This window comes from Corapipo altera, unplaced genomic scaffold (genome assembly GCF_003945725.1).
Source record: "Corapipo altera isolate COAL_440 unplaced genomic scaffold, ASM394572v1 48b, whole genome shotgun sequence".
Lineage (NCBI taxonomy): Eukaryota > Metazoa > Chordata > Aves > Passeriformes > Pipridae > Corapipo > Corapipo altera.
In genome coordinates, this window is record NW_020884884.1 from 11206993 (window position 1) to 11223371 (window position 16379).

The 16379-nt window shown below is 39.0% G+C and overlaps 1 protein-coding gene across 2 annotated transcripts; it reads right to left on the reverse strand.

Annotated features, from left to right (window-relative positions):
- Positions 1-208: 208 nt before the first annotated feature.
- On the reverse strand, positions 209-16373 carry SLC4A1AP (solute carrier family 4 member 1 adaptor protein). 2 transcript variants are annotated; one of them, XM_027641411.1, is made up of 14 exons: positions 15987-16373; positions 15031-15214; positions 14206-14328; positions 13304-13364; positions 12283-12422; positions 11986-12146; positions 11372-11441; positions 7794-7983; positions 6846-6957; positions 6044-6284; positions 5192-5266; positions 4091-4161; positions 1872-1944; positions 209-645 (listed from the first exon to the last, which is right to left on the reverse strand). In XM_027641411.1, exons 2-14 carry the CDS (start codon positions 15119-15121, stop codon positions 596-598), a joined length of 1458 nt encoding a protein of 485 aa, XP_027497212.1. In that variant the 5' UTR covers positions 15122-15214; positions 15987-16373; the 3' UTR covers positions 209-595. The 2 variants fall into 2 exon arrangements, with proteins under 2 accessions (XP_027497212.1, XP_027497213.1); XM_027641412.1 differs by lacking the exon at positions 4091-4161.
- Between the last annotated feature and the right edge of the window lie 6 nt (positions 16374-16379).

The following is a 16379-nucleotide window of genomic DNA, read 5'->3' on the forward strand; positions in this document are numbered from 1 at the left end:
ATAAGCAGTGCCAGCCTCTTCAGTTTTCCAGCATTTCTGCACCTTTGTAACATTGTACACTCAACATTTCCTGTCCACTCCATACTAAGTATTCTAGCAACTGTGTGAGGGAGAAGTGAAAACAATAGGAAAGGAAATTAAAAGAATCCTCAAGTTTTAGGTTGTGTTTACCATGACAGTATTTTCAAACAGCAACTGCAGAAGCAAATCAGTAGTGTTTCTTATTTTAATTGCATAAATCCAACATGAATAAATTTTATCAAGCCTGTAAGTACACTAAGGTGTATTCTTTTAATATTTTTTGTATACTTTTATTTACAAAAGAAAAAATGATCCTACAGTTTCAAACCAAATAAAAAATACAAGGCTAAAAGTGGAAAAAGAAGCAGAACAACGTGTGGGCTTTTTCTTTAAGGAAGTATCTGAAAGACAAACAAAGGACACACGGGGAGAGCTAAGAGCCAGAGCAGCTGCTGATGTCCTTGAATTTGAAACAGCATCTGAAAAACCAACTCTCTTATCCCGCACTTCACATGTAGTGAAAGAATCCAAAGTAGTCTTTCAAATCTCAGACGTCCTCTGACGCACTTGAAGCCTAATATCCGTATTTTTCATTGAGATGAGTCTTGCCATCACCGCTTTGACCTAATGGACAAAGAGGAAGAGGTGCATTATTCCTTTTCCCCTCTCACCTAAGAGAAATGTGTATCCAAGTACGAAATAGCCTCTAGGTAGCACCAGCCATGCAAGCACAAAGAGAATAAAAAGTCAGACTGCATGTTGCAATTCAATGCGCCTTTTGATTTATACTTGTAATTCATTTTAACCTTACTAATAGTGTTAAGATTACATCATGTATCCCTGTTTTTGTGGCTGGTTTGTTGGGGTTTTTTGGTGTCCTCAAAATGGCATTTTACAAGGTAAGTTCTACTACTAGCAGGCAGAGTGAGAAAATGGAGTTCCCTCTTACGGACACAGTTTGCTTGGCTATCCCAGACAGACCTCCGAGTTACTGAATCCAGTATTTTGTTCCAGTGGATTCATACGCCAGAGACATGCAGTCTTTTCATTGAAGGGTCATTCACCAGATTATAGCTTTCTTCAGTGAAATTTATTCTCATTTTTCTTATTCCCTCTGGAGCCTGCCTATATTATAAGCCTGCAACAGCCTTACAAAAATTATAGTAATGAATCTACCAAGTGAAGACTCAGCTTTGAACTTACTACAAAAATCTTGATGCATGACAATGAATTTTTTATTTTTGAGAGACTGAAAATTCATTACACTGTTTAAGAATAACCTCATTAAGCTAAAAACACCCTGGAGCCAAAGTAAAAAAAAATCATTTAACTTTACCCTATGTTGGATGCATACATCCATTATTCAGTGCCTTCACCAAAACATTACCAAGACTTCTCTCCAAAAACCTCTCCCAATGATTGCATTCCAACTATTTTTGCAATAACCTGCAAAGAAGACTTCTGGATTTCACTGACTTTTATGAAAACTGAGAATACTAACATTGCTGGAGCATTTATCCCTAGTGAAGGCTTGAGCATGTCTTTCAACTAGATTATCATACCACCATGTGTGAATGGAGTTAGCACTCTCAGGTGTTACAAAACTGAAAAACAAACTTTAGGTGTATGTGTCCATTGAGATGAAGCTACTACAGATATGGTCTGTATTTCACTGCAAGACCTGCATGGCCATAGAACAAACATGAAGCACAACATGCCAGAAAACATCAGGTTCTGAGTGAAGTATTCCTAAATGAACTTTTTCTCGAAGACTTACAAGGACACCCTGACTATGTATTAGGTAGATTCCTGAGTTATAAGACTAAAATTGGTAAGGAAATGGTTGATACCTGCAGGAGGAATCCATATGCAGTAGTCTGGGTCATCATCTGGGTACTGTGAGGAAAAAAAAGGTTGTTGAACCTGCAAAAGGGGAAAAGATTTTTAAGGTGATGCGCCCCTCCACCAATGTGTCACAGTCACTAAATCCTCACTAATTCAGAGACAAATACTGAAAGGTAAGGGTTATTTCCACAAGAGTTAGGGATAAAAATAACAGAGAAGAAAGATAAAACCCTCAAATAGATCCAGTTTATTCCCAGTAGAGTCACAGACTAATAGAAATACTGGTTAGAGGGGACCTCTGGAGGTCATCCAGCCCAATTTCCTCCTCAAAAGAAGAACCTGTTCACTTCTGGACAGTTTATCTTGTCATCTTCATGTTTGGCAGTGCTGTTTGACACAGGATTTCTTTATGCAGGGGAAAGCTTTAGAGCAGGATTTTCAAAATGTGCTTTCCTGATTTCAATGCACAATCCCACTGAAAACTTTGGGCTTACGGTGACTTTCAAACTGGAGTATGTAAAAGTTCATTTGTTACATAAGGACAACTTAAGTTTTCAGAAAGAATACTCATTTTTTTTCAGGTCTCATTGGTATCCTGAAATGTTTAAAGCAAACCAAAACAGGTCACTTATAATGCAATTGTTGACACAGCAATCTCTCTTTGTCCCTAGATTTTTAAGTTTTGCGACATCAGCGTCATTTTCTCAACAACTTCTGTTTTCAACAACTGAAAGTAGCTATATAAAAAAGTCATGCAAGTGTAGAATGCAAGACTTAAGAGCTCAAAATATATCCAAGTTACTCAGCAATGATTTGCATTACTTCTTATTATCATGACACAGTCTTAAGTCATGCAGTTGATGTTTTCATTCCCTCAAAAACTTTCCTTCCCCAAAGTAACCTCTAAAACAGTTATTTTGGAAGACTAATGTTTTCCAAAACATTAGTCTGCAGGGTTGAACAGTTTTTAAATATGGCTTGTGAACAATCACTTGAAAATTGTTTTTCCAGTTTTACATGATTCAAAGTTACTGAAATATTAAAAAAGAAAAAGCTGACTTCTGGTTGATATTTTCCATGCAAGATCTGAGCCCAAAGGCAACAACAGCATGTGGAAAAAGTGATTTGTGATGGGAGAAAGAATACATCTAAGCCATCTGGCACCTGGAGAATGCTCAGTGTTAGAGTGAACTCTCTGCTGATGAGAAATGCTGACTTGACTGTCTCAGCGTGAAAAACTGCCTCGTCCTCCCATATTCTTAAAAGTGGTATAACTTGGCCTTTAACAATATAAATACACTCCTGATTTCTTTAGCATCTTTAGCAAGGCCAGCAACAAAGGACAATTCTAAAGACTGTGCCTACCCAAGCCCTGGGTCCTCCACCAGGACTAACAAAGCAGCAGTTAGCACACACAGTCTGCTGGGAATTAAGTTTATTTCAGCAAGTGCTGCAGGGCTAAAATTAGACGGTCACCACAAAGAAACTGTCATAATGGTCAGAACTCATCGCCCACCACGTATAGTCATCTCCTCTGATTGCAGCCAGTAGAAGAACAGGGTTCACTCTAAAGGGAAGAACTTCACAATAAGAATTAGGCTGAGAGCACGCTGCCAGAGAACATCCTTCCCTGCTCTAGGAACACTTGCCTGAATTCCAGAATATGCAAAGCTCATATACTTTACATTTTAATACAGATTTTATGCATAGGAGAAACATTGTCTGGTATATCCACCCAAATTTAGTGATAACTTGGTTGCAACAAACAATAATCTCTTAGACTCGTCTCTTCCCACATCTTACAGAGAAGAATGAGGTTTGATACAGACTAGTTACAGCATGTTGAGTCAGCCAATACGTTTCCCAGACTACTCTCCAAGGGAAATTTTGTAATGACATTCCAAAGCACCTATGTTCCACAACACTCATGATACAGGAGAAGTAGCACTTAGTAACTGCCAAGTGAAAAGGTGAAAAAAATAAATTTGTGATTAAACAGGGAGCCTCTAGCATGCCTGAAATGCTGTGCTCTCTTTTCATTGGAGACTCCAAAGTCTGTGTCGAATGGCAGTGCATAGTTCTACACTTGCGTCTTATTCAGCAGAAAAGCACTACTATCACTGAGTTATACTCCATCAATTTGTTACTATTTTGGTTAAAAAAAAGTCTACTACATTATTTCCTGAAAGTCTTAACCTGCAGGAGTCATGGTGTGGTAACTGACCTTCCTTGAGCTATTGGTTTTCTTAACTTTCTCAGATGTCTCTTCAGTTTCCTTATTTGCTGCCTTGGATACTGGGAAGAAAGCAGATTTGTTTTATGGCACATCACAAATGATCAGTCCTACCAGAAATAAATTTACAGGAAGTTCACATAAAAATTAATACATCCATAAGGAAATCCAAGACAGCTCACTGCAACACAATTCATACTTGAGAATAATACTGCTGAACATCTTAGTGTTTTTCAAACATTTAAATTATGTTAAACACTCCGTCGGTCAGATACCTGAATGCAGTTTAATAAGGTCCTCTTTAATGTGATTCTTTAGTTAATGGCAGATGTTTATTTTCTGAAAGACACTTACTATCTGTAATCACTGCAGTGATAATTTAGAAAGGAAGAAGCAGAAAGTGTGCAGGACCAATATGCTTTTTTTTAAAAAAACCCCTCACCTAAACATTAGAGTAACACGGGTGATAAGAATTCCTTGGTTTTCTACCACTTAGTCTGTGAAATACTGAGACTTATGGTTTAAGTCTGTGGGTGAGATGATGAGGACAGGACAACATTCCTAGGAGTCTAGGGTTATGAAAAAATAGAAAAGTCATACAGATCTCCTCCATGTTCAGTACACCTAATAGTCTTCATTTTGAAGATCTAACTTTTTGGATGTACATGCAAAAGGGTCATCTAGGTCATTAACAGATTATAACCCAATGTTATGTAATATTTGACACTTTATAAAAGAAAGTTCTGTCCTTCTGTAGCATTAAGAGCTACTGCAAAGAATAAGGGAAGAAAAAGCATTATCTTATTCTTCTAAATTAAAACAGCTTTTATTCTCAGGTTATTTTTTTTAAACAAAGGATCTCAAAGCAGTTATTGACTTGAAAAGCAAGGAGCACTGAAATACAGTGGAAGTGACCTGTTTCCACCATACAGTTATCACTTCCCAAGCAAAACACAATCCTTTATTTCAAGTCTGGATTCTTAGGGCTCTGCATTAGGTTTAGTTTCCTTTGACCCACTTAAGACAGTAAGCCCTTCAGTCAGTTTCTAAACCCACATGCTCCTACACAAGAGTCTAAATTATACTGCTCACCTTGAGATTTCTCTTGTGAAGGTCCCATCTGAGATTCATTCCTCAGTACCTTTGGCTCAGGCCGAAAATCAACCCCTGTAAAAGAAAAAAGAAAGAGATAGGTGGGCACTCTGCAGTAACTCATGAGCAGAGCACTAACATCCCTGAGACATAAGTACAACGGGGAACTCTGAGCTACACTTGTCTTGGGAAAAACTCTTCTCTCAAAAGGCCTCCAAATTATTTCATCCACCAAGTCCATTGCAATACATTAAAGAAAAACCTGTGACCAGCTAAAACACTTCTCAAGAGCAACCTGTCCAGCATTAAGCCAAAAAGTTAGAATTTGCTTTCTGTTATCAAACATATTGTTTATTGAGAAACATCATTACTGAGCTGTCAAAAGCATCAAGCTGATATAGAAAAGGAGGAATATACAAAGACACAGGAATACATCTCTCCACTACCACTTTTAAAATTATTTTTCCTCCTTACAAATGGATCTGAAGCTTTGCACAGACCCTTTTTTTAATTGAGTCACTTCCATTGCCAACAACACATTGTAGTAGTTTCCATATGGACAATCAATCTAACGGAAACGGACCTTATCAAAATAGGACCTTTTCTGCATCCAGGAGATTTATTCTATTTCACCAAAATGCAAGAAAGCCAAGTTTCATGCCAACTGCCAAGCAGAGTTTCAACTGGAATCATGTGAAACTTAGCTGCTGCCACACAGACTCTGGACTCATAGCAAAAAAAACTTACGTAAAAGAAATGGGCTGGAGAACCGGTGACTCAAACATTAGGAGAAAAAATCAGCAGTAACAGACTCAACTTCATTACTGGAAAAAATCAAAAACAATGGTTTACCATCCTGAAGGGATTCTACATTCTTGTTATTGCAAGGAGAACTATCAGGAGCATTAGTTTCTTTTCCTGTTTCTTCCTCTGTTGTCGTTTTCATTTCCAGCTTTGATGCTCTGCTGTTTACTGCATCTCCTTCTTGCTGCTCTTCCATTTCTTCCTCTTCCTCCTCCTCCTCCTCTTCTGGTCCATCATCTTTCATTTTTAACAAGCTTTCAGGGATGTCTGGACGCTTAACAGGCAACTTCTGCAAGACAAAGAATAGAGATAGATGTCACTCATTATAGGAGAAAGCACACATACTATTGTCAGAGACAGCTGGTAAGGAAACACTCTCAGGATGAAAAATAGGTTTAAAAGGAAAGTTATTAGTAGAGATAGAATATGAAAAAATATGTCCAGCCCATAAACAAGGAGTACAGTCTTTTCATAAGAGGGACACTGGAAACTGAATCAGTCCTGGATATGATTTTGACTATAACATCAAGCAAAACAAAAGGAAGTAAAGGACCAGCTGCCGAGATATAGCAGTGGTTCAGCCTGATGTCCCCAGACTGCCTCTACTTGATCCACTGCCTTTTGCCCACAGCTGTGTGACTGCAGGGCAAGGGCAAAGAATGGCAACTGCTGGCAGCAAACAATATTTAACAGCCACTGTTTGCCACCCATGGACCTTTCATTGCTACAGGCTGCACCTCCAAGCTGTTTCCATGGATGTGAGAAGACGTGGTTGCCTCCTACAGTTGCCACAGCCTGAGAAGGTGTCTGAGAAACAGCCACTGACTTGCAGCACTTGAGTCCAACTTACCCCTAGGCTTCCAGTTTTCAGTTTGAATTTGCTCCCCCCTTTCATTGCACCGAAGAGAGGCAGGTTCATCTTTTTAGGCTTGTTCTCTGTGTTCAGATTGTAACTCCCACCCCTAATAAAAATTAGATAAAAAGAAAAACAGTGTACAAAGTATCAAACAAGTCTTCTATATACAAATGTAAAAAAAAAAATAATAAATCTGCAAATTAGAAGTGGATATATAAAAATCCTTTAATTTCTCTCCCACTTGCAGCATCCAAGGAGAAAGCTGCAGGAGATGACTCCTCCATCCCACATGCATGTTGTAAAATTCAGATACTTGTCCTAACAGGAAGCAAAAAATAAACAAACAAGGAAAAAAAAATCTGTATCACACAGACTCCCTCAAGTTCAATTGCATACATACTTACATATGTATATAATATATATGTATATATAAAAACATATTTGGAGGCCTCACCTCAATTTAAGTGAATTAATTAAATAATTAAATCTCTAATCAAGCTGCCACTAGTAAATAATGAACCCACCCTCTTGAATTGCAGTAGTGCTGCTGAGCAGTAGTTGAACAGCCACTACATTTGACTTCCAGACACATTTCAGAGAGTGAAAGTGGGTTTCATGTTGTACATAGTATCTCTAAAATTCTTCAGCTTCTTTTGGATGCAGGTTGGGAAAAAATTAAAGAAGCTGACACTATGCTTCCAATCCCTTTCCCACCTCATCCTGCCAGCTTGGGCTCATCTTATTCCAGTTTTGTGCATTTGTCTGAACCACAGATGCTGCAATAGCCTGAAGGCACAGCGACTCTTTAAAGAGATGAGCCAGGTAGTTTGGAAGGCTGTCCTGCTTTTGTGTTTGGAAAGCTGTCCATTTACTGGGCTTGCACAACTGCCCATGGATAACAACAAGAGGAAAAATACTTGGTTTATATTTTAGTTGACTTACTGGGGCTTCAGCTCAGGTAGTTCTGCAGGCTTGACAAGCTTTATTAACCCTTTCAGTCTCTGTTGCTCTTTCTTCAGTTCAAATGACCGCAAGTGAAGTTTTTTTCGTGCCACACTGTCTAAGGTGCATCCTGATTTTATTTCAGTCATGAATTCATCCAAGGAATCTTGAGCTGCTGGCTGGGACTGGACTACGCAAGATAAAGGGAAGATACATATTGTTATGGTGGGGAGATGAGAGCTGCACTCATGTGGTTCAGCCTTTAGAGAATAAGGCACGTACGAACAACAATCCTTTCTGCAAAGTTTCTGTTGAAACACTGGCGATTGTTAGCCCTGGAAACATGAAAGCATTTCTCCTAACAGAAGCCTGAAAGTAAACTTTAATCTACTTACATAACAAAACCTCTCCTAAAACTGAATGTTTCCCTGTGAGTAAGTGTCTCTGTTCTAGATTGTTCATCTCCCTCCAAGATCTGCTCTCCCTCAAAAAGCGGTTCTTTTTGTAGTCACAGACTAAAATAACCCCAGCTACAAGGAAACCTACACCACTGAATGGGGAATACCATTTTGGTTTTCCTGGAATATTAAAGTAGTAACATTTGGAAAACTCAAAATGAATCAACACATGATGCTGCCTCCTATCCCTGAAAGAGCGCATACAAAACCAAATTCATACATCCACCAAAATGTAGATGTAGATTTCATACATCACAAAATCTACCTTTGCTTTGATTGGATTTTCTAAAAAGAAAACACTGTTCTGTACTTGAAAAAGAGTAATGTCAGTCCTCCTACTCCACCTAATTTCAAATATTAACAATTCTATGCATATTTGACTAATTAAAACTCAGGAGATAAAACTAAATCTCTAAACGACTAAGAAAGATAAATACAGAATTCTAGCACATAGATTTCAAACAAAAGACTCATGAAAACTCCTTTCCTGGGCTTGAACACTGAGTTTTTATATGGTGTTCAAAAATAAGCTGGAGGTAAACAGAGAAAAATGTTTTTGCCAGAATCTTAACAAGTCTTTTGACAGATAGTTTTCTATCTTTTAATATTATATGAAAAATGGCAAATCCAGTATGCCTTTGCTGCCTTACAAGTGTTTTTCTATATATGCACAAGCATAATTATGTGATCAGTAAGTTATTTTCAGTTCAGCTTGAGCTAATTAAATAGCACTTGAAATTTTAAATGCATACAAATAAAATAGTCTAAGTTATTCTAAAGAGCACGTATTTGAGCAGTTTTACATGACTTAGATATTCAGAAGAAAGTCTAATACCACTCATGCTTACAAATGGACTCAATTGAAAAGGATACTTCTGATCTAAAACAAAACAGAGTTTACCATTTGAAAATATATGAAAGCCATAACAGTAACTGTTCAAAGTTATACAGAATTAAGAGGCTCTAAAAGATAAGAAAGAGTTGTAGCATTCACCTCCACACAAGCATAAATGATGACAAAATGTCATAAAAGACATTCTGATAGAAATACTGAAAAAGAATGACTTCTTTTTCCTCGTAACTATTTCTTTGAACCAAGACAAAATGCAACAATGGAAAAGTATTGCTAACAATCAATCTGAAACTTCTAGCAGGCAGGAGCTGAGCAGAATGACTGATTTAAACAGCAAATTTAAACATCAAATTACAAAAATACGATTTAGTGACCAGTCACGTAATTCAGAACAATTAAAGCTCCACAATTAAAGCCACAGCTCGCTGCTTTAGCTGCAGAACAGTGTAAGTGCTTCAGTCAGTGAGTGACCCTCAGGGGGCCAGATCACCCCCTCTTGCAAATCGGATTCTCTGCTTGATTCCACCAACAGTACAGGCTCACAGTTAGTATCTGCTATCTGTTGCAGCAGTTTTCTACACTACTGAAGTAAAATTTAACATTACTAGGAGGTGAATCAATCATGTCTATTATACTATATATCCCAGTGAAAAAAAGCTATAGGGCTATTTACTGCACCATCAACTTATCGATTATTTTCTTCTGACCAGGCAACCAAAGATAAGACTGAAGAGCTCTATGTACTTGATCTGCATTAGGGTGCATCAGTGAATGAGAGATACCAAGTCAGTCCGCCAGTAATTAGTTCCAAAGTACCCCAGGAAACAATTTTTGAACTTATACTGAGATTATTTTTAGACAACTACTTTATTTCTCCAAGTGCTTGGTAAAAGGTGTTGCAATTTAGCAGATGAAATTCCAATCCAATACTGAATTATATTGTACTGCAATACAAAGACTTCGATTTTTTTCAAGGCTCTAAACTAGCTGTGCAACCACCTGCAACTTACAAAAACATGATAACATAAATCACCATTATATGGTGTTAGTAGAAGCATAGAAATGAACTGACTCTTCCTTCTCCCAGCCTCTACTACGATATGATTTAACAGTTGAGAGAACTGTTTCTCAGCAGTTGTTGAAAAACAGTATCAGCAGAAACAAAGGCATCAGAACATATGAAAGCTTGGAATTACACGTCTCAGACAATATAAGCATCAGCACCTCTTGCCAGTCAATCCTAACTACTTATCAAAACAGTCATGCTGAAAACAATTCCTTCAAATACACTCAACATGAGTTAGAATTCTTGGTGGAATGGTACTGCTTTCTGAACAGGGATCTGGTATAATCAATCACCAACAAAAATGCTGATACAAATGAGTTTTGGTGTGGAGTTGAATTATCAAAAAGAAACATGGCCATGTAATGCACAAAACACAGCCCAGCTGTCACACTGCTGTTAGGCTCCTTGGAGAGAAACTCTTCTGACTAATACTGCAACCTTCATTAATGCCAACTCTGTTAAAAAGGTTTTTTATGAAGAACCAGCCTAAACACATTTCCTTTCTGCCTTCCTTTTACTCCACAAGACATCATCAGTAACAGAAAGCAAAATGCAGTTATTTGTGTAGTATGCTTTTAATGTAACTCACTAACAGACACAATCACTAGCCCAAAAAGGCTCTGCCTTCATACACAAAGGTATAATCCTAGAACCTGAATTAGATGGCAAATTCACTGAACATATGGGTTAAGTGTCAACTGCTTTGACTCTACATTTCTCTTTTCCCACCTTTCCTTTTTAAGGTGCATCTACAATGAGAGAAGTGAAATAAAAGATACTACCCTTTCTGTCAGTTTTTTCTTCTTCCCTTATAAATGCTTTTGAAGGGAGTGGAAAAGACACTGTTCCTCACTTTGGAAATTGGGTCAGTTCCACTAATACTGGCAGATAAACAGTGACAATACTCACCCTCTTAAAATCCAGGAGCTTGTACACTTGCCACCCTACTTTAACCTAGATGCTGCTTACTTTGGAAAAAGCTGCTTTCATTAGCAAGTGACCATACACACAGAATACATAAACCATTGGATGAAGAGCATAAGTATTCTCTCCAGCCAACTCAGTGACCTGCAAAACTTCCAATCCCTTTGTAAGAAGTGGACACTAAAAAAAGAAAGCACTGAAGCGAGAAATCTGTAAGATAATTTTAATCTCTTTTCTTTATGGAGAACACTACAATCAAATAAACTTCATACCTTACCTTTCCCTGAAGCCTTCAACTTCTCTGTTATCTCAGAAAGCTCATTTTCAGCTTCCTTTAGCTTTGTGACCTATGAGAGAACAACACACTTAGAAGACTTTTCTATCGTCTTAAAATACCCTTTTAAGAGTTACTCAAATATCCTACCAAATTACTTTGATTTTTCTGCTTCTGATCTTTTACCAGGACTTCCTGGGCTGAAAAATCTACACTCTAGATTGCTCTTAAAAATGTATCCTTCCTTTGACATATTGTTTAAACAATTTTCTTTCTGAAACACGAAAGTATCTAAAATTCTGCAGCAGCGTTATACCACCACTGTGACACTCCAACCCACCCGACCCCTCACACCCTATTGTCTGTGTAGGACTTGTAGTTGTTATATGCCTGTCAATCCAGGATGCTTGTTCTTCAAAGCAGAATAAGGTTCTTCTCTGGGATGTGTCCTGCAAAACTTGAAAGCTTGCAGTTATTTTCTGATGATTTAGAACTATTTCAAAAGTATCCTGTTCTGGCATTTTGTTCACCCACTGCCATGATCCACTAAGGTTCCTTCTTAGTCATAATACAGGTATGGAAGAGTAACCCTGACACATCATAACAATTCTTCTTACCAAGGAGTCATAAGTCTCTGGTTTTTCTTCTATTTTACCAGCTTTTCTCATTCTGTTCAGTCGTTTCTTTTCCACAGCACCAGTTCGATCGAGGAAGGTGTCATCATCACTGTCATAAAAATCCTCATCTTCCCAGTTCTTTGATTTCCTTTTTCGGGATACTGGGAAAGGTAAGGGAGAAGGCAAGAAACAAAACGATATGCCTACTAGTCAGCAATAAACCAAATTCAAGACACCAATCTCAAATCCTTAATTTAGGGCTTTTAGAACGATCACAGCCTTTGACTAGTTATTTACCTGCTTCTTGCCTCAGTACTCCCCGAGCATCAAGTAGCCTGCAAGCTTCCAGTGCACACTGTATCATTGCCTCCTTCTTTTTTCCTGAGTGGAGAACCTCTGCCACCAGCTGCTTCCCTGCTGCATCATCCACAGGCAACCTATTCAGTTTGAAGGATCAGAGCACAGATCAGATACAAGCAGCTTTTCAGGGATGCTACTCAGATATTTTACTTATCATGCTGGCATTGTTCTTCCCATTTCATTCTAATCTTTTTCTGTATATTAAATATTTTCACTTTTCTTTTCATACAGAACCAATCAAAACATAAGCATGGGTTTCTTAAAGCATGCAATTAAATTTGTATTTCACTAGTGCAAACAATAATTCTTCCTATATTTATTCCGTTGGAAATACAAGAAGTTAAAAGGCTAAGTGTCAATCCCTGGATCATTTTAAACACCAATATCTTGCATCCATGCAACACCAGTAACAAATATTTTCCATGCTGAAGCAAAGGATTTTTAAGCAGTACACTCATTGCAATGTTGCACCTATCCACTTGAGACTTATCTTGTTGACTTAATTTCTACCTCACCTTCTCCTGTCTTATAAAAGAATGACATTAGTGGCCTCTAGAAGGAACCCATCAAGAACTGCCTTATACCATAAAAGAACTGAAATTGGGCACACAGTAGAATTAATGTTGGGTTTTTTTTCCCCTCTGTCCCATTAGGAATTGAAAGAGATTGTTTCTCTTGTATTTCCATTTCACATATTTCTCAAAACAAGGGGAGCTGAAAGAACCTAGACTCTTGCTTTCCCGATTTTCATCTCTAAGGAAAACTAAATGCTGTCAGAATAGAAAGGAAAGGAAACACTGAACTAGGCACTGATCCTTGAACTTCTCCCTCAGTATCAGGGGTCAGGTCTAATTCTAGCTTGCATGTGACATGAGACTGACATGAGAAGTAATTCCTTCAGCTTTTGTTCATGAATTCAACAATTTCCATATACAAAAGTGAATGCAGACATACATACTTGATCCTGCACAGCCAGCTATTGTGCCCACGATCATCATATTCATATTCTAACTCTTCTCCTAGAAAGGAAAAGAAAGTTGATACAGCAACCAAAATTGAAATAAGCAAGAATAAACTACAGCAGAGAAGAATGTCATGTTTAAACAAAAGGGATAAAATGGCCTTGTTACATATCAAAGGACTGATTTTGCCTTACTTTTTTATTTTTTAAAGCCATGAGATCATCAGTTGGCATTATGCTAATTTTTTTTTTTGCCCAAAATCAAGGCTTTTTCATATCTAAAAAATCTCTAGTGGTTTGTTTAGGAACATGTAGTTCAAATTAAAAACAATCTCGTCTCTGTATCTATTAAAGTAAATACACTGAAGTAATGACAGTTTACAATCTGAATTCACAGATATCAGATTGATTTTTCATTTTAGTAAAAAAGTGAGTAATCTTTACATTTCACTAGCAACCATGGAAACTTTAGACTACTTAATTATTGCCTCTTGTCTTTTTTATACTTTCCAACTCTATCTCACAATTTTAGCTATCTCCAAATCGAACAATTTCAAATTTGATGGGTTTCAATTTTTCAGCACAGCTTCAAAGCATGAGTAGGGTTTGAGTGTCACTCCAGAGGAATACAAGGTGCTCAGTGCAACTCCCTGCTTAGGAGTTAATACCTAAGTCTCAGATATACAATGGTGAGCCAAGTCTTAATTAAAAAACTCCAAACCAAATCACTACAAACCTCCACCAAAACTTGACCAAAAAAAACCCCATCACCCAAAATTGTCCCGTTAGCAGAAAAGTTGAGCTCCCAGACCACACCTTAAATCCCACCCCCTCAAAATAAGCACAAATGTAAAATTTTATTAAATTTAAAAAAATCCCATTTAATAAAATAAAGGTACCTTCTCTATCAAAAAAGCCCTGTAAGGCCTTCCTAGGATCTTTCATATAGAAAGCATCTTGAACATCCTGAAAATCAACAGCAATAGGGTTTTCTTCAACCTCATCCTCCTCAGCATCCTCACCTAGAAGACATATGAAGTGCAAAAAACAAACAAACAAAAAAACATTAGAAAGAGAGCACTAGTATATTTCAACTTTCATTAGTTTGAAAAAAGTAGCAGCTACATCATCCTAAAAGTACTTCCCTTAACTTTAATATTATTTCTGTACCCAATCTAAAAAAACCCCTCCCACTTCTTTTTTTGCTATTAGTTATTACAACATGAGATATAGTTTTCCAGATGAGTGTCCCTGCAGTTTCGGTACTTGCAAAGGTTTATGTGCTTATATGTTTCCATTCAAAAAAACCCAACTCACTTTGTTCCAAAAAGTTGATTAATCTAGCAATCTATCTAGCTTTAAGATGTGGACTTTCTGTTTAAATATAAAGACAGCTATACCACACAGAAGTCTCAAGCAACTAAATTTCACCTCTCAGGCAAAAGTGTGGACATCATCACAGGAACATTAACTAAACTTTCAGTTTCATGGCCCTTTACAGGCATAGGTGAATTACCTTCCCCTGTTTAAAAGGAGGTCTTGCATACTGCTCACTAGATATAAGCTTGTCTTGTCACATACCCTTCTTTCTAAAAGGAAAAGGATTAATTTGTACTCAAGAGCTTTGACTGGATTGTAACTCTTGGCAGCCAGCTGGAAATTCACGGAAAACTGGCTTAAAGACCTTCTAATGCATATCAGTCAATTTATACATCATCACTTACCCATTCCCCACGAGCAGCTCATATCACTGTTCTGACTCCTTTCACTTTTCTCCTCTTTTCCATCTTCCTCATCAGAGTCCTCTCCCAACATTGTCTTTTCTAGTTTTGCTTGCTGCTGCTTACGCAATGCCTTCAATTCAGTCACAGTTAGTTCTGACTCAGACTCCTGGTCCTCTTTGGGTCCCTATATCACAAATAGTAATTTAGCAAAAGTGTTTTTTAAAAGAAAAAAACTCAAGTATTTTCAATACACACGCAGATTACAAATTATTACAGTATTCTTCAGAAAGTGGAATTATTAGACCATGTGATGACGTGCGTTCCAAAATATATTAGTTTTGATTATGTTTTCAAAGGGGGAAACAAGCATTATTGTGTACTTGTTGGAAATCAAATTACGTTGTCAATGCCAACCAAATGTTGTCAGATGTCAAATATGACTCTTTTAAAGGCTGAAGGGAAAAATTCCTGTCAGTGCTACATGGCTGAATTTAACGAATGAACAGCTTCTGAAGTGCATGTAAAGCAAGTGAAATGCTGTCAAAGTTCCTACTAATAACAGCTCCCCTTGTTCACAAAGACGTGTTAGCTCTTTACTGGGGCATCATACTGTCGGAAAGACACTCCTAATACTTCTCGTTGTTGGACAGAAATGCCTTTTGCGCTCACTGCACATCAGCAGAAGCCGCCCAGCCTGGTCTCACGGCGAGCCCTCAGGGGCGCTGCCCCGTGCCCGGTGGCCCAAGGTGGCAGCGGATACCCACAGCCGGCTACTCTTCTCCCAGTAAAACCATCAGGGTAGCACTGGGCTGTTCCCCAACCTCCTCACACCTCAGGAGCGGCTTTTACCCCGATAGGCCCGGGGAGTCGCGTAAATTCCTGAGACTGATCCAGCCGAGGCTTCACCACCCCCGACACACCGCCCCGGGACCGCCCCAGCCGGAGCCCCGACGCACCTGTAGGAGGAAGAGGCGGGAGCTGCCGCCGAAGCGCAGCCCGTGGCCCACCCGCACCCGGCAGTAGGTGCGGGGCGGTACCCGCGCCTTGTTGAGGAAGGTGCCGTGGGTGCTGCCCAGGTCGTACACGTAGAACCCGGCGGCGTCGGGGTCGGCGCCGGTGCCGCGGTACTGCAGCACGGCGTGGTGCCGCGACACCGAGGGGTGCTCCAGGGAGAGCGCGCAGCCGGGCAGCCGCCCCACCAGGAACCAGCTGCCGTCCTCCAGCCTCACCGAGCCCAGCGCCACGCCGCCCTTCAGCACCTCTAACCCGTACCCGGAGCCGGCCGGCGGGCGGCTGCCCCACGCCGGCTCCTCGTAGCGCGGCGCGGGCGGCGCGGCGGCGGGGCGGGG